Source organism: Hemitrygon akajei, unplaced genomic scaffold (assembly GCF_048418815.1).
Source record: "Hemitrygon akajei unplaced genomic scaffold, sHemAka1.3 Scf000083, whole genome shotgun sequence".
Classification (NCBI taxonomy): domain Eukaryota; kingdom Metazoa; phylum Chordata; class Chondrichthyes; order Myliobatiformes; family Dasyatidae; genus Hemitrygon; species Hemitrygon akajei.
The window spans coordinates 3,198,830-3,217,472 of record NW_027331969.1 but is presented as its reverse complement, the minus strand read 5'-3'; the positions used below and the strand labels follow the sequence as shown (position 1 = coordinate 3,217,472).

The following is an 18,643-nucleotide window of genomic DNA, read 5'->3' as shown; positions in this document are numbered from 1 at the left end:
TAATAGGTCAAACAGTAGACAGATTGATGAGGATTTTAAGCTTTCAGTCGCTAAAACACATTACGTGGTTTACAAACAGCATTAATAGCCTTGCACTAGATTTTAAATTATATGATTAATGTCTTGAGGAAGTGTTAGTGGGAAGATTTCTCAGTATGTGGATGGATAATAAGCTGACTTGGAAGCACCGTTCAGTAAAATAATTGATAAATGTAAAGGAGCTTTAAATCTCCTCAGACATCTTTGTGGGTATTCTTGGGTGCAACATGAAAATCTTTGTTGACCAATTATATTTGTTTAATTTGATATGTTCTTGATTATGTCTGTGTGGCTTATGGATCAGCTTCATCTTCAAATTAAAAATGTTTGTATGTGATACAATTACAGACTTTAAGATTGTTTTCTAGTGTAGTAATGTTGTCTCCTGTTTTGGCTTTACTGATTGCAATAGGACAATTGCCCTCAAAGTAACAGAGGTTCAAGTTGATGTCAACATACTGGATTAATTTGCGGGGGCAAGGAAATGATCATCCTGTTAAAGGTGTGCTGGAGGATGGTTGGGGACATCACAAGAAGAGTGTTTTTTGTTCTGAGTGGCTGGGTTCTTATCACGCTGGGAATACGAGTGTATTTGATTATACAATATGTCCCACTGTAGCTTTCTCTGTAACCCCACCTTGTTTTTTCCAATGACTTCATTTGATTTTAGGTTACATGATCAGATTCAGTTCTGCCTGAGAGTCTGTTGGTTCATCAGTATATTAAAGAAAGTTATTATCATACAGTATCTATTTTTACAGATGAATCAAAATATAAGTTAACTGGGGATGTTATTGTGGCTATTTTTGTGTGCCTGAATTGCAGGCAGTAGGTCAGATTGACTGTTGAAAACTCCTCAAACGGTATTTCATATATAAAGTTTGATTTATATGTCTGCACATTATGGGCCCTGCACATCAGACTGTTGAGGGAAATGATGGGGTTGACTGTTTAGCACCAAAAGCTGTTAAATGTTAAGCTGTGGATATAGACCTTCCACTTAGCAAATTAGAAGCTAAAGGGTTAGTAGTGTTAAGAATTAGGGGCTTTGGGCAAGACGTAGGATAATGGACATAAGGGCAGACACCTTTACAGAATACATAAACCTGTTGGGTTTATAGAAGAAGAGCTTAAAACAAGGGAAGGAATGATATTGACATGACATGGAAATGTCCACACTATGCTTAATTATGCCTTGTAACTAATTGGAAAAGTTCATTCTGTGTCGTGTACATTTTTTCATTATGAAACTGTCAAAACACATACTATTTCAATGTTAAGCGCACAAGGCTGAAGAAAAATCAAACGCAGTCTTCAGTACAATCTTTGCGAGAGTAGATAGTTTTCAGGTAAAAACTTTATTAAATTATTGAACTGACTTAAATTAATTCACAGTTTGAGCTGGAAAAGGCATGTAATAATTGTGTTAAACCTAAGGATATGACATATAGGGTAGCAAAGGTGAGTGGGATGTTGGATTATTGGGATGCTCTTAAAATCGAACAAAAGGCAACGAATAAAGCCATAAGAATGGTAAAGACAAAATATGAGGGCAAACTGGCCAATAATATAAATCAGGATACAAAAAGTTTAGTTTTCAGTTCCATGAAGAGTGAAAGGGAGATGAGAGTTGATACTGGACCACTGGAAAATGATGCTGGTGAAGTAGTAATGGGGGACAAAGAAATGGCAGATGAACTTAATGAACAATCTTCACTGTCTTTTCCGGTCAGCACCGCCCCCACTTGTCCCATTTAACCTGTCTCATTACGGGTGGACTTTAGGACCCGGGGGAGCTCAGGACCCGCCGCTCGCAACTGCTGCTGAATCCCCGGTGTTTCTGTTCTGTTAACGGATGCGATGAACGAGTTAAAATTAATCGATCGATAATTCTCATCTCGTGTTTATTTCACTCCATAGAACCATAGAACACTACAGGACAGAAAACAGGCCATTTGGCGCTTCTAGTCTGTGCGGAAACTTTATTCCGCTCGTCCCATTGACCTGCACCCAGTCCGTAACCCTCCAGACCTCTCACCACTCATCTCTCACTGAGTGAAGAAGTTCCTCCTCATGTTCCCCCTAAACCTTTCCCCTTTCACCCTAAAACCATGTCCTCTCGTATTTATCTGTCCTAATCTAAATGGAAAGAACCTACTCGCATTTACTGTCTATACCCCCCATAATTTTGTAAACCTCTATCAAATCTCCCCTCATTCTTCTACGCTTCAAGAAATAAAGTCCTAACCTGTTCAATCTTTCCCTGTAACTCAACTCCTGAAGACCTGGCAACATCCTAGTAAATCTCTGCACTCTTTCAATCTCTCCAACCTCTCCATGGATACCTCATGTCTGAACTTTCTGAACTAACCTCCCATGTGGGACCTTGCCAAAGGCCTTACTAAAGTTCATGTAGATAACATCCACAGCCTTTCCTTCACCTACTTTGTTGGTAACCTCCTCGAAAAACTCTTCAAGATTCATTAAACACAATCTACCATGCACAAAGCCATACTGACAATCCTTAATCAGCCCTTGGCTGTCCAAATACTTGTAAATCCGATCTCTCTGAACATCTTACAATAATTTACCTACTACTGATGTCTGGCTCACTGGCCTGTAATTACCTGGTTTACTATTGGAGCCTTTTTTAAACAATGGAATAACAAGAGCTACCCTCCAATCCTCCGGCCCGGCCCCCGTGGCTGAAGACATTTTAAATATTTCTGTCAGGGCCCCTGCAATTTCTACTCTAGTCTCTCTCAAGGTCCGAGGAAATATCAAGTCAGGCCCGGGGGATTCATCTACCTTTATTCGCTGTAAGGCAGCAAGCACCTCCTCCTCTTTAATCTACAAATGTTCCATGACACTACTGCTTGTTTCCCTTCCTTCCATATACACTGTGCCAGTTTCCTGAGTAAATACTGATGCAAAAAAAACTTTAAGATCTCCCCCATCTCGTGAGGCTCCACACATAGACGACCACTCTGATCTTCTCGGGGACCAATTTTGTCCCTTACTATCCTTTCACTCTTAATATTCTTGTAGAAACCCTTCAGGTTTACCTTCACATTATCTGCAAAGGATCCTCATGTCTTTTTGCTTTCCAGATTTCCTTCTTTAGTATTTTCTTACATTTTCTATACTCTTCAAGTACCTCATTTGTTCTTTGTTGCCTATACCTGCTATACACTTCTCCCTTTTTCTTAACCAGATCGCCAATATCCCTTGACGACCAAGGTACCCTATGCCTCTTAACTTTGCCTTTAATCCTGGCAGGAACATGCACACTCTGCACTCTCAAAATTTCACCTTTGAACTTACTGAACACATCCTTGCCAGAAAAAAAAACTTTTCCCAACCGCTCTTCCTAGATCCTTTTTCATTTCCACAAAATTGGCCCTTCTCTAATTTTACTGGAACATTAAGATGCCAGTTCTGCCCCTCCTGCCACCAAGTCTCACTAATAGCAGTAATGTCGTAATCCCACGTGTCAACCCATGCCCTAAACTCATCTGCTTTACCAACAATACTCCGAGCATTGAAATAGATGTACCTGAGATTATTTATATCATGCATTAAGCTTTTTTTTCATTTCTGTCTATACATGCAGTCCTCTCATGTTCCTTATCCTCCTCCACCTCACTGTCTGTTCTAACACTTTGGTTCCCCTCCCTCTGCAAATCTAGATTAAATCCCCCGGAGCAGCACTGGCAAATCTACCCGCAGGAATGTTAGTCCCCCTCCAGTTCAGGGGCAAATGTCCCATCGGAACAGGTCCAACCTTCCCGGGAACAAAGCCCAATTGTCCAGAAACATGAAGCCCTCCCTCCTGCACCATCTCCTTAGCCACGTATTTAGCTGCACTCTCCGCACATTTATATTTACTGGAACTTTACTCCTGACGCCGGACCCGGGACCCGACCCGTTTACAGACCCGGAGCGGAACCGGAGCAGATTCTCAGCCACTGGTTTATATCCCAGGTCCGGAGGAAAGGATAAAGTTTCCCCGTGAATTTATTCCCAGTGAAGGTGTGGAGATGGGACTTGGTCTCCGCGTTGTAAAATGAAACTGACCCGGACTCGTAACTGAGATAAACTCCCACCCTCCCGGGGATGGGACCGGCAGCGAGACGGGACTCCGGGGAGGGGAGAACACGGATCACGTCACAATCCCGATGTAACACTTCACCAACCCGCCTGATGACCCAGAATCCGGTCTCCGGACTCAGACTGACCCGTCCCTCCCTCTCCACAGACTCTGCGGCGACTCCCAGACACCAGAACCGATTCCCCGTCACCCCCACCTCCCAGTAATGTCTCCCCGATGTGAATCCCTCCGATCCCAGCACACAAGGCCCGTCTGTGAATCTCTTCCAGGTGTCAGGGAGATCCCTCCTGGTCGGGGTCAATCTCACACTCTTCCGATCCTCAGACACCTCGAGCTGCAGATGCGCCGTTTCCACATCCAGGGTGACAGAGACTGGGGGGAAAAGCAGAGAATTAGAGAGTCCCCGGGGATCGGGGGGAGACTCGGGCAGCACGGCCCTGGGGACCGGGGGAAAGGCCGCTGGGCCTCAGGCGCGGTCGGGTGGCCGACACGAACCTTTCCAGTTTGACACGATGAAAGCGGATGGACAACTAATGTCTCCCCAGGGGTTTTATGCTGGACGGAGAGCAGAGCGACCCCTGGCCCTTGACTCCTCAGACAGGGGAAACATCCTCCCTCACTCCTGCCTGTTGACACCTGAAAGAATTTTGTGTTTCCATGAGATCTCCTCTCATTCTTTGAAACTGGGAACAGAGAACATAGAGCAGTACAGCACAAGAACAGGCCCGTCATACCATATAACCATATAACAATCACAGCACAGAAACAGGCCATTCCGGCCCTCCTAGTCCGTGCCAAACTCTTAATCTCACCTAGTCCCACCTACCCGCACTCAGCCCATAACCCTCCACTCCTTTCCTGTCCATATACCTATCCAATTTTACCTTAAATGACACAACTGAACTGGCCTCTACTACTTCTACAGGAAGCTCATTCCACACAGCTATCACTCTCTGAGTAAAGAAATACCCCCTCGTGTTTCCCTTAAACTTTTGCCCCCTAACTCTCAAATCATGTCCTCTCGTTTGAATCTCCCCTACTCTCAGTGGAAACAGCCTATTCACATCAACTCTATCTATCCCTCTCAAAATTTTAAATACCTCAATCAAATCCCCCCTCAACCTTCTACACTCCAATGAATAGAGACCTAACTTGTTCAACCTTTCTCTGTAACTTAAGTGCTGAAACCCAGGTAACATCCTAGTAAATCGTCTCTGCACTCTCTAATTTATTGATATCTTTCCTATAATTCGGTGACCAGAACCGTACACAATATTCCAAATTTGGCCGTACCAATGCCTTGTACAATTTTAACATTACATCCCAACCTCTGTACTCAATGCTCTGATTTATAAAGGCCAGCGTTCCAAAAGCCTTCTTCACCACCTTATCTACATGAGACTCCACCTTCAGGGAACTATGCACTGTTATTCCTAGATCTCTCTGTTCCACTGCATTCCTCAATGCCCTACCATTTACCCTGTATGTTCTATTTGGATTATTCCTGCCAAAATGTAGAACCTCACACTTCTCAGCATTAAACTCCATCTGCCAATGTTCAGCCCATTCTTCTAACCGGCATAAATCTCCCTGCAAGCTTTGAAAACCCACCTCATTATCCACAACACCTCCTACCTCCTACAATGTTCACATTCATTTGTGAGTGTGAAGTGGGGCAGTGTGATGGTTTGATATATAGATAGATAGATAGATAGATACTTTATTCATCCCCATGGGGAAATTCAACTTTTTTTCCAATGTCCCATACACTTCTTGTAGCAAAACTAATTACATACAATACTTAACTCAGTAAAAAAAATATGATATGCATCCAAATCACCGTCTCAAAAAGCATTAATAGCTTTTGAAAAGTTCTTAATACCTGGTGTGACCCTTCATCAGGACCTGTGTAGCTTGGATTACCAGCATCCGCAGATTTTCTTCTGTTTGATTTTTAAAGCAGAAGTTAATAAGTAAACCTTGATAGGTCAGAGTCTCAAAAGTTATGGGGAGGAGGCGGGAGAATAGGGTTGAGAGGGATAATAAATCAGCCATTCTTATAAACTCCCGTGAGTACAGGCCCAGAACCAACAAACACTCCTCAGACGTTAACTCTTTCATTCCCAGAATCATTCTTGTGAATCTTCTGGACCCCCTCCAATGCCAGTACATCTTTTCCGATAGAAGCAACCCAAAACTGCTCACAATACTCCAAGTGTGGTCTGACCAAAGCCTTATAAGACCTCAGAATTACATCCTTGCTCTTGTACTCTAATCCTCTCGAAATGAAAGCAAACATTGAGTTTGCCAATCTTACCACCGACACAAACTGCAAGTTAACCTTCAGGGAATCCTGCACAAGGACACCCATGTCCCTTTGCACCTCTGATTTTTGAATTTTGCCCTGTTTACAGAATTGTCTCTGCCTTTATTCCTTCGACCAAAGTCGTACCTGCCAAACTCTACCTGTGCTACAAGATACTTATTCCGTATACTGGTGCATTCAAATAAGACCATAAGTCAAAGCAGCAGAAGCCGCCCATTCGGCCCTTCGAATCTGCTCCGACATTTTATCATGAGCTGATCCATTCTCCCATTTAGTCCCACTCCCCCACCTTCTCACCATGACCTTTGATGCCCTGGCTACTCAGATACCTATCAATCTCTGCCTTAAATACACCCAATGACCTGGCCTCCACTGCCACAAGAAATTCACAGATTCACTACCCTCTGGCTAAAAAAATTTCTTCGCATCTCCGTTCTGAATGGGCGCCCTTCAATCCTTAAGTCATGCTCTCTCGTACTAAACTCCCCCACCATGGGAAACAACTTTGCCACATCCACTCTGTCCATGCATTTTAACATTCGAAATGTTTCTGTGAGGTTCCCCCTCATTCTTCTAAACTCCAAGGAGTACAATCCAAGAGCGGTAAAATGTTCCTCATATGTTAACCCTCTCATTCCTGGAATCATTCTAGTCAATCTTCTCTGAATCCTCTCCAATGTCAGAACATCCTTTCATTAATAAGGAGCCCAAAATTCCGTGAGGTTTTACCAGTGTCTTATAGAGCTTCAACATCACATCCCTGCTCCTATACTCTATTCCTTTAGAAATGAATGCCAACATTGCATTCGCCTTCTTCACCACCGACTCACCCTGGAGGTTAACCTTAAGGGTATCCTGCACGAGCACTCCCAAGTCCCGTTGCATCTCAGAACTTTGAATTATCTCTCCATTTAAATAATAGTATGCCCATTTATTTCTTCTAACAACGTGCATGACCATACACATTTCAACATTGTATTTCATTTGCCACTTCTTTGACAATTCTCCCAATCTATCCAAGTCTCTCTGCAGACTCTCTGTTTCCTCAGCACTACCGGCCCCTCCACTTATCTTTGTATCATCAGCAAACTTAGCCACAAAGCCATCTATTCCATAATCCAAATCATTGATATACAACGTAAAAAGAAGCGGCCCCAACACGGACCCCTGTGGAACACCACTGGTAACTGGCAGCCAACCAGAATGGGATCCTTTATTACCACTCTGTTTCCTGCCAATCAACCAATGCTCTATCCACGCATGTAACTTTCCCGTAATTCCATGGGCTCTTATCTTGTTTAGCAGCCTCGTGTGTGGCACCTTGTCAATGGCCTTCTGAAAATCCAAATACACAACATCCACTACATCTCCCTTGTCTCGCCTACTTGTAATCTCCTCAAAAAATTTCAATGGGTTTGTCAGGCAAGATTTTCCTTTAAGGAAACCATGCTGAGTTTGGCCTATCTTGTCATATGCCTCCAGATACTCGGTAACCTCATCCTTGACAACTGACTCCAACAACTTCCCAACCACCAATGTCAAGCTAACAGGTCTATAATTTACTTTTTGCTTCCTTGCCCCTTTCTTAAATACCAGAGTGGCATTTACAATCCTCCACTCCTCTGGAACCATGCCAGAGTCAATTGACTTTTGAAAGATCATTGCTAATGCCTCCACGATCTCCACAGCTACTTCCTTCAAAACACAAGGGTGCATTCCATCTGGTCCTGGAGATTTATCTACCCTTAGACTATTCAGCTTCCTGAGTACTTTGTCTGTCGTAATTGTGACTGCGCACACTTCTCTTCCCTGACACCCTTGAATGTCCGGTATACTGCTGTTATCTTCCTCAGTGAGGACTGATGCAAATACTCGTTCAGTTCCTCAGCCATCTCCTTATCTCCCATTACAATTTCTCCAGCATCATTTTCTATCTGTCCTATATCCACTCTCACCCGTTTTTTTACTCTTTATATACTTGAAAAAGCTTTTAGTATCTTCTTTGATATTATTTGCTAGCTTCCTTTCATCTTTCCCCTCTTAATGGCCTTCTTAGTTTCCTTTTGTAAGCTTTTAAAAACGTCCCAATCCTCTGTTTTCCCACTAATTTTTGTTTCCTTGAATGCTCTCTCCTTTGCTTTTACTTTGGCTTTGACTTCTCTTGTCAGCCACGGTCGCATCCTTTTTCCATTCGAAAATTTCTTCTTTTTTGGAATATATCTGTCTTGCACCTTCCTCACTTCTCGCATAAACTCCAGCCACTGCTGCTCTGCCGTCCTTCCCGCTAGTGTCCCTTTCCAGTCAAATTTGGCCAGTTCCTCTCTCGTGCCACTGTAATTTCCTTTACTCCACTGCAATACCGACACATCGGATTTCGGCTTCTCTTTCTCAAATTTCACAGTGAACTCAATCATGTTACGATCACTGCCTCCTACCTTCACCTCAATCGTTCTAATCACCTCTGATTCATTACACAATATCCAATCCAGTACCTCTGATCCCCGAGTGGGCTCAACAACAAGCTGTTCTGAAAAGCCATCTCGTAGACATTCAACAAATTCTCTCTCTTCAGATCCAGTGTCGACCTGATTTTCCCAATCTACTCGCATGTTAAAATCCCCCACAAATATCAAAACACTGCCCTTCTGGCAAACCTTTTCTAATTCCTGTTGTAATCTGTTGTCCACCTCACTGCAGCTGTTAGGAGGCCAGTATATGATAGATAGATAGATAGATAGATACTTTATTCATCCCCATGGGTAAATTCAACTTTTTTCCAATGTCCCATACACTTGTTGTAGCAAAACTAATTACATACAATACTTAACTCAGTAAAAAATATGATATGCATCTAAATCACTATCTCAAAAAGCATTAATAATAGTTTTTAAAAAGTTCTTAAGTCCTGGCGGTAGAATTGTAAAGCCTAATGGCATTGGGGAGTATTGACCTCTTCATCTTGTCTGAGGAGCATTGCATCAATAGTAACCTGTCGCTGAAACTGCTTCTTTGTCTCTGGATGGTGCTATGTAGAGGATGTTCAGAGTTATCCATAATTGACCGTAGCCTACTCAGCGCCCTTCGCTCAGCTACCGATGTTAAACTCTCCAGTACTATGCCCACGACAGAGCCCACCTTCCTTACCAGCTTATTAAGACGTGAGGCGTCCCTCTTCTTAATTCTTCCTCCCCAACACGCCACCACAAAGAAGAGGGCGCTCTCCACAACTGACCTATAGAACATCTTCAGCATCTCACTACAGACATTGAATGACGCCAACCTTCTTAGGAAGTACAGTCGACTCTGTGCCTTCCTGCACAAGGCATCTGTGTTGGCAGTCCAGTCTAGCTTCTCGTCTAACTGTACTCCCAGATACTTGTAGGTCTTAACCTGCTCCACACATTGTATGATGGTCGTATAACTGCCATCAGGGTCCTTTTACCCCCGCGATTTCTTAGCTCAACCCATAAAGATTCTTCCGATCCTACGTCATCGCTTTCTAATCATTTAATATCATTTCTTACCAATAAAACCACGCCACCCCCTCTGCCTACCTGCCTATCCTTCCGTTACACCGTGTATCCTTGGACGTTCAGCTCTCAGAGACATGCATCCTTTAGCCACGTCACAGTGATGGCCACAAAATTATACCTGCCAATCTGTAGCTGTACGACAAGATCATCCACCTTATTCCTTATGCTGTGTGTATTTAAGTTTAACACCTTAGGCCCAGTATTTGGTACTTTTAGTTTTGATTGCACTACACCACATCCCAGTAGCTGCAAATTTGCCCCATCACCTGCCTGTCCTTCCTGACATCTTTACTGCTCACTATCTTAGATTTATTTCTGTTTTCCCCCTCCTCCACTCTATCATTCCTGTTTCCCATCCCCCTGCCAAATTAGTTTAAACCCTCCCTAACAGCTCTATTAAACATTCCCGCTATGGTTCAGGTGTAACCCGTCCTTTTTGAACAGGTAATACTTCCCCCCTGAAGAGATCCCAATGATCCAAGAATCTGAAGCCCTGCCCCCTGCACCAGCCTCTCAGCCACACATTCATCAGCCTGATCCTACTATTCTTGCCCTCGCTAGCACGTGGCACAGGTTTATGGAAAACTCTGAACATCCTCTACATAGCACCATCCAGAGACAGAGAAGCAGTTTCAGCGACAGGTTACTATCGATGCAATGCTCCTCAGACAGGATGAAGAGGTCAATACTCCCCAATGCCATTAGGCTTTACAATTCTACCGCCAGGACTTAAGAACTTTTTAAAAGCTATTATTAATGCTTTTTGAGATAGTGATTTAGATGCATATCATATTTTTTTTACTGAGTTAAGTTTTGTATGTAATTAGTTTTGCTACAACAAGTGTATGGGACATTGGAAAAAAAGTTGAATTTCCCCATGGGGATGAATAAAGTATCTATCTATCTATCTATCTATCTATCAATCCTGAGATTATTACCCTGGAGGTCCTGCTTCTCAGCTTCATTCCGAACTCCTGGAAATCTCTCTTCAGGACCTCCTCCCTTTTCCTCTCTATGTCATTGGTACCAACATGTACTAAGACAGCTGGCTGCTCGCCCTCTCCCTTCAGAATATTCCGGACCCGATCCGAGACATCCCGTACCCTGGCACCTGGGAGGCAGCACACCATGCGGGTATCTCTACCAGGCTCACAGAATCTCCTGTCTGTTCCCCTGACTATGGAATCTCCTGTGACTCCCGCATTCCTCTTCTTCCTCCTTCCCTCCTGCACAACATCGCCAGGCTCAGTGCCAGAGACCCGGTCACCGTGGCCGTCCCCTGTCAGGTCATCCCCCTCAACAGCATCCGAAACGATATACTTGTTGCTGAGGGGGGCAGCCACAGGGGTGCTCTCCACTATCCGGGCATTTCCCTTCCCTCTCCTGACATTTTTCTGACCCCTGTAGCCTAGGGATGACTACCTCCCTGTAGCTCCTGTCTATCACCTCTTCATTTTCTCTAATAAGCAGTAGGTCATCAAGCTGCAGCTCCAGATCCCTAACACGGTCTCCGAGGAGATGAATCTCGGTTCACCTGGTGCAGATGTGACTATCAGGGAGGCTGGAGGTCTCCCAGGATTCCCACATCTGACACCCTGAACAAAGCACTAACCCTGCAGACATGCTGCCTAATTCTACAGGAATGAAACAAAGAAAGATAGGTCTACTCACCCACTTACTTCGCCAAACACACGAACTTTTTAAACCGTTCGCTAATGTGGCCTGCTATTCCCCCGTCCGTCCGGGCCGATTTGCCAAGGGGAGAAAAAGAGTCGGTTCCTCGCTCTCGCCTCTTCCCGTTACCGCCTAAGCCCGTTGAGCCAAAGCCCTACACTCTGCTGCCACCCACTCCGCTGCCCGCTGTATAGGGTCGTCATCTTTTTAAACTCTCCATGCTGTCCTGCGCAGTCTTGCCGTTCTTCTACGCGAAGTTTAAACAAACAACTGCCTTCCTTCAGAATTTAGCTCCCACACCACCCTTCTTGTCCCAATCTAAAAAAACACTTTCAGTCCTGTATTCATCAGCCTATTCCACACTGTCCACATGAAATTCAGCAAGGCCTTTGATGTCGATGATAGGCCACACTTGGAGTATTGTCTGCATTTCCGGTTCCCGAATATGGGGAGGATGTCATTACACTGGACAGGAGGTTTCAGGAGGATGTTACCAGGACCGGGGGCTTGGGTTAAAAGAGTGGATAAGCTTGGGCTATTCAGCTGTAGTGTAGGATGTTCAGGTATGACCCCTTATCGAGGTAAATAATTCATAAGGAGCTTAAATAAGGTTTCTTTTTCCAAGAAATGGGAGTACAGAACCAGAGGCCTCAGATTGAAAGTGAGACGGGAAATTTTTCTGAGTGGTCTATCGGGTAACATTCTCATAGAGACGGAGGTTGGTAAATGGAATTTGCCCTCAGACGCTGTAGAAACAGGTAAAAATAAAATATTTTAAAATGAATTTGGGCAGGTACACAGATGGGAAATGGTTAGAGGGATGGGGGGGGGCAAATACACACAAATGGGACATGCTCAAGAAGACATCTTAGTCTTGCAGATTGATGAAGTGGGCCGTGAGTTCAACATCCGTCAAACCCTCCCAGATCATCCTCCTGAGGAATCTCACCCCGGAGTCTGTCTGTGAAGTGTTGATGTGACGTCACGTCAGAGGGCAGCTCAGTGCCACAGAACAGACAGACTGGGAAAGGACGGGAGATTTCAATCCTAAATGGGAATTTGTGCCTATTTCTGTGGCCGTGTGCCGCACTCTGATAGTGTGTGTGTGTGTGTGTGTGTGTGTGTGTGTGTGTGTGTGTGTGTGTGTGTGTAAATATCCATGTGGTGTGTATACACATTGTGCACATTGAAGAATTTGTATGTTACAGTGTGTCGTCACATGTCTGGTGTATGTTGACAGTGTGTCACATGTGATTGAGTTGTTCAAATCAATAAATGGTTGTCTCTGAAGAGACTGGTTTCCAGGTTACTGAGGGAAATAACAACATACATTGCAGAGGCTCTGACTACAATCTGCCAATCCTTCCTGTGTATGTGTGTGAGGGAGCTTTGCCAGGCCGGTTATGCTGTGTGTGCTTCTCCCGAGATGAAATCTTGACCCATGTCAATGCTTTTTGGTGTGTCCGAGCTCATTCTCACAATGTTTCAATGTAGTGGTCTGATAACCATAAGACAGAGGAGCAGAATTAGACCATTTGCCTATCGAGTCTGCTCCGCCATTCAATCATGGCTGATCCTTTTTTTTTCCACCTCAGCCCCACTCCCTGGTCTTCTCCCCGTAACCTTTGATACTGTGTCCAATCTAGAACCTATCAAGCTCTGCCTTAAATACACACAAATTACACAAATTCACCAGCTGCTGGCACAAATTTATCCGCATCTGTTTTAAGTAGAACCCCCTCTATCTTGAGGCTGTGCCCTCTTGTCCTGAACTCCACCACCGTGGGAAACATCCATTCCACATCTACTCTGTCTAGGACTTTCAACATTCGAAAGGTTTCAATGAGATCCCCCCTCATCTTTCTAAATTCCAGCGAGTACAGACACAGAGCTATCAAACGTTCCTTGTATGATAACCCTTTCATTCCTGGAATCATCCTTATGAAATGAACCTTCTGCAATGCCAGCACATCTTTTCTTAGAAGTACCGTAAACATTTTTAATCCTCATGTATATGAAGGATGTAAGTAATAAAGTCAATTCAATTCAAATCAATTTCTTGTTTATTTTTTTCATCCCGATCATTCTTTCAGTTCCTCTCTGTAGATATTTAAAAGCTTCCCAATCCTCTGTCTTCCTACTAATTTTTGTTTAGTTGTATACCCTCTCTTTTGCCCTTACATTAACTTGTCTTCCCTTGTCAGCCACGGTTTTACTATTTTGCCATTAGAGTATTTATTTATTTTTGGAATACATCTATCCTTTACCTTCCTCATTTTCCCACAAACTGACACCATTTCTGCTCTGCTCTCATCCCTGCCAGCATCTCCTTCCAATTTGCTTTGGCCAACTACTCTCTCAGACCACTGTAATTTCTTTCACTTCTCTGAAATACTACAATGTCAGACTTTACTTTCTCCTTATCAGATTTCAAGTTGAACTCAGTCATGCTGTGAGCACTGCTTCCTAAGGGTTCTTTCAACTACTCACCTCTGGTTCAATACATAACACCCAATCCAGTAGAGCTGTTCCCCGAGTAGGCTCAACGACAAACTGCTCTAGAAAGCCATCACATTGCATTCAACAAACTCACTCTCTTGAGATCCTTTACCAACCTGATTTTCCTAATTGCCCTGCATGTTGAAATCTCCCATGATTATCATAACATTGTCCTTTTCATCAGCCTTTTCTATTTCCAGTTGTAATCTGTGGGCCTCAACCCACTGACTGTTGGGAGGCCTGTATATGACTGGTGTCAGTGTCATTTTTACTTTTGCAGTTCCTTACTTCAACTCACAAGGATTCAACATCTTCTAATCCTATGTCACATCTAGCTGCTGATTTACCAGCAGAGCCACACCACCCCATCAGCCTTCCTTCCTTCCTCCGATACATTGTGTAACCTTGGACATTCAGCTCCCAACTACAACCATCCTTCAGCCACGATTCCGTGATGGCCACAACATCATACCTGACAATCGGTAATAGTGCAACAAGATCATCCACCTTATTTCTCATACTCCATGCATTGAGATATAACACTTTCTGTACTGTATCTGCTACCCTTTTTAATTCTGCATCTCTAATGCACTGATACTCACCCTGCTGGCTGTAATTTTCTCCTCTCATCTGTCCGCCATATCTGACAGTCTGACTGCATGCTATCTTTGCATTTTAACCATCAGTCCTATCCCTTCACTCCAGTTCCCGAGCACCCACTCCCCCACCAAATTAGTTTAAACCCTCCCCGACAGCTCTATCAAACCTCTCTGAGAATATTGTTCTCCCTCGGGTCGAGGTGCGACCCATCCCTTTTGAGCAGGTCATTCCTCCACCAGAACAGATCCCAATGATCCAAGAACCTGAATCCCTGTCCCCAGCACCATCTTCTCAGCCATGTTTATCTGTCAAATTATCCTGTTTCTACCCTCACCAGCACGTGGCACAGGCAGCAATCCAGAAATTACAACCCTGGGGGTGCTGCTTCTGAACTTTCTACCAAGCTCTCCAAATTCTATTTTCAGGACCTCTTTGCTTTTACTTCCAATGTCATTGTCACAAATTTACCAAGATATCTGGCTCTTTTCCCTCCCTCTCTAAAATGCTGCGGACACGATTCGAGGCATCCCTGACCCTGGCACCCAGGAGGCAACATACCATTCGGCTGTCCCGTTCACATCAATAGATTCTCCTGTCTGTTCCCCTGATGATTCAGTCCCCGATCACGACCACTCCCCTCTTCTGCCTCTAACAACAGTGAGAGTTGCTGATCCGGAAGGTGGAAGACCTGCGTCAATCAGAGTCTGCACTCACAGGGCACATGAAGGACTTGTGTATTTTCTTGACAATCCCGGTCACCACACTGATACCTGCTTTTATTCCCTACAATATTATCATCAGTATTAAATTCCCAGTTCATCTGGTAGATCCTAACTCATGTCCTGGTGTGTTAGTGCGTTTGCCTGGGATCAGGACACCGTTGATCATCTGCCAGTCCCGTGTATTGGTTGTATTGTGACCCTGTGCTGGTGTGTCCAGGGGTCTGACATCTCCAGCTGACCATGTGACAGTGATGCCTCCCAGTCGGTGGGGTTGATGTGGAACAAACTTCAGTTCCCCTTCAGCCCAGTATTACAGACAATCTTTGCCAAAAATTGGAACTAAATTGAGCTTCATAAACAAGGAGAAATGAAACTTTATAAGTTTTACCTCGATTAATAGCATCAAGTGTTTCTCTCAGCACTGTGTTCAACAAATAGAGGTGATCGAATTTTTCAACCGGTAGGGTCTCATCTGTCACTGACAATTCCTGGATATCATCATTAATCCTGTAAATTTTAAACTGCTGGTTATAAATTGCTATTCTGAACTATTTTACAAATCCATTCAGGGTTTCAGTAAAGAGCATGTCCTACCTTCTGTTCCAACGAGCTTCATCCTGAAATAAATAAAACACAAATGCGATTAGACTTGGACTTACTGTCCACATCCTGAATTTCAGCCAAATCATTACAAGGTGTTGAAAATTCCCACTCCCGCAATCACTCATACACACGGACAATGCAGAACCACGGGGTAAATTACAGGGAAAGTTTCTGAATGTCAGACCATTACTGAGAGGATGAAACTTACAGGGAAGACAGGACAGGCTGTGCATTATCATCTGGATGTGACGTCAGGCTGATAGGATGGAGGAATTTAAGATCAGTGATGTATGTGATTGTGTGCGGGTGGAGGAAGTACCTCTATTTATGGGGAGACTCATGGGGAGATGTAATTCCAGATGGATTTTAAAAAATTCCACAAGAAAAGTAGTGAGGAGGATGTGGAACTCAGTGCCACAGGAGTGGCTGAAATGGAACGGCAGAGATTGAATGTAATGGGGAGGCTGGATAAACACGTGAGGGACCAGAGATTTCGGGGCACTGTTGCTGGCTGTGGTGAGCAAGTGGCAGGAGGATTGTGAAGCAGGGAAATTGAGAGGAGAAAATGGGCCGAATGGCCTGGGTATGTTTTGAACGATTGAACGTTCATTTGAATGTTATCTGTAAAAGTAAAGAGACAGTAATAGTTTCCCTAATCTGATGGAAACCGAATACAGAAGATAAGTCTGATGTGTGGGTCAAATTCTTTGTTCTCACTGATTGACAGAGAGACCGTCACACCCTCCGCACCAGACACACTCACAGCCTGTGACTGGAAATGGGAGTTAATGAGAGTTTTAGAGGATAATTAATGTAGAATTAAGGACACAGTCAGCAGCTCTGTGTTATGATCAGAGTAAATACATTCAGAGAAATTTGCATTCTGTCCTGGGATATACAGAAGTTGTGGAAGTCCAGTTGTGGGACAATAGACAATAGGTGCAGGGGTAGGCCATTCGGCTCTTCTAACCAGCACCGCCATTCACTGTGATCATGGCTGATCGTACACAGTCAGTACCCCGTTCCTGCCCTCTCCCCATATCCCTTGACCCCGCTATCTACAAGAGCTCTATCCAACTCTCTCTTGAAAGCATCCAGAGACTTGGCCTTCACTGCCTTCTGTGTGAGGTCGCCAGAGTGACAATTGATTTGTTAGAATTGGCCTCGGTGCTGTGTTTATTTCAAATATACCACTGATCATTTAGTGTCCTTTGACAGAAACAAATTGAAATATAATCCCTCACCTTGAGTAACATCTCACTGTCTTTTTGATCCATCTGTTCCTTTAACTTAGTGATTTCCTCCTGAATAATCCTTATATTCTCTTGAAGAGCTAGAAGATTTTTCTCCATTGTGTCGAGAATCCTCTTCTCTTCTTCTTTGAGATCCCTGAGTAAGCTCTGCTCTTTCTCAGTGATAATCTGGCGCAGTTCAGCAAACTGGGATGTGATGTGGGTCTGAACACTGTGTGACTGTTCCTGTCGAATGAAAGGTGAAGATTAATTTACTGAATTGCTGAATTCTGTTTACTTTGGTCGTTAAGTTCGGTCTTTTGGAGTCCAATCTACTTCTGAGAGCATTTCCATCAACACCATTCCCTCACGTTTTCCTGAAACCTATTCTCACTTATTGACCCATAAACTCCCATCTGATTCACACACACCCTCCCCACCTTTACAGGGTTAACGGTAAATAGCCATTCATCTGGCATGTCCTTGGGATGTGTCAGAGTCTCTTGTGGTCACAGGGACAGCATGCAAACTCCACACAGACAGCAACAGAGGTCAGGATCGAACCCAGGTCACTGGAGCTGCGATACTCGGCTATTCTGCATTAAATGGAGCAAAACTCGACAGTAATATCAGAAATTCCGCTCAGGAAGCCTCACCCGAACTCCGGAAATCTTCTCTTTCTGTTGCTGCTCCTTTTCCTGGAAGTCTGATTTCTTTTTTGTGAGAGAGTCTAAGGAAGATTTTAGCTGATCCTGGAAGTCAGAGATTGAAGGAAATAGAAACAAAGATGCATCAAAAGAAACAGGTGATCAAACCCGATTATCACACAAAATGCTGGAGGAACTCAGTGAGTCAGGCAGCATCTATTCAGGGGAAATAAACAGTCGGTGTTTCGGGATAAGACCCTTCATTAGGACTGGGAAGGAATGGGACAGAAGCCAGAATGAAAAGATTGGGTATGAGAGCCAGCTGACAGGTGACGGGTGAGTCAACGTGAGGGGGAACGTGGGGGAGGTGATGAAGTGAGAAGCTGAGAGGGGACAGGTGGAAGAGGTAAAGGGCTGGAGAAGAAGGAATCTAATACGAGAGGACAATCGACCATGGAAGAAACGGAAGGAACTGGGCTGTTTGCGGCCCTGAATGGTGACGAGGGAGGAGGTTAGGAGTCAGGTGCAGCACTTGTCCCGCTTGCAGGTGTCAGTGCCAGGAGGGAGATCAGTGGGGAGGAGATAGTGGATCAGGGCGATACAGTACGGGGAGCGATCCGTATAGAGACCGGAGAGTTGCAGGGTGCGGAGTTGGGC

The 18,643-nt window shown here is 44.2% G+C and overlaps 1 protein-coding gene across 1 annotated transcript; it reads right to left on the bottom strand.

Moving 5' to 3' along the window:
- Positions 1-3,968: 3,968 nt before the first annotated feature.
- On the bottom strand, positions 3,969-17,499 carry LOC140722672 (E3 ubiquitin-protein ligase TRIM39-like). Its single transcript, XM_073037379.1, has 4 exons — positions 17,352-17,499; positions 16,099-16,121; positions 15,893-16,011; positions 3,969-4,522 (listed from the first exon to the last, which is right to left on the bottom strand). Exons 1-4 carry the CDS (start codon positions 17,457-17,459, stop codon positions 3,969-3,971), a joined length of 804 nt encoding a protein of 267 aa, XP_072893480.1. The 5' UTR covers positions 17,460-17,499.
- Positions 17,500-18,643: the final 1,144 nt, after the last annotated feature.

Excerpts from the sequence above, each read along its gene's own strand:
- LOC140722672 (XM_073037379.1), bottom strand. The coding sequence starts at position 17,459 with ATGGAGAAAAATCTTCTAGCTCTTCAAGAGAATATAAGGATTATTCAG. Across the intron at positions 16,012-16,098 it reads GAAGCTCGTTGGAACAGAAG|GATTAATGATGATATCCAGG; the intron begins GTAGGACATGCT and ends TAAAATTTACAG. Across the intron at positions 4,523-15,892 it reads ACTTGATGCTATTAATCGAG|TCTCTGTCACCCTGGATGTG; the intron begins GTAAAACTTATA and ends TTTTCCCCCCAG.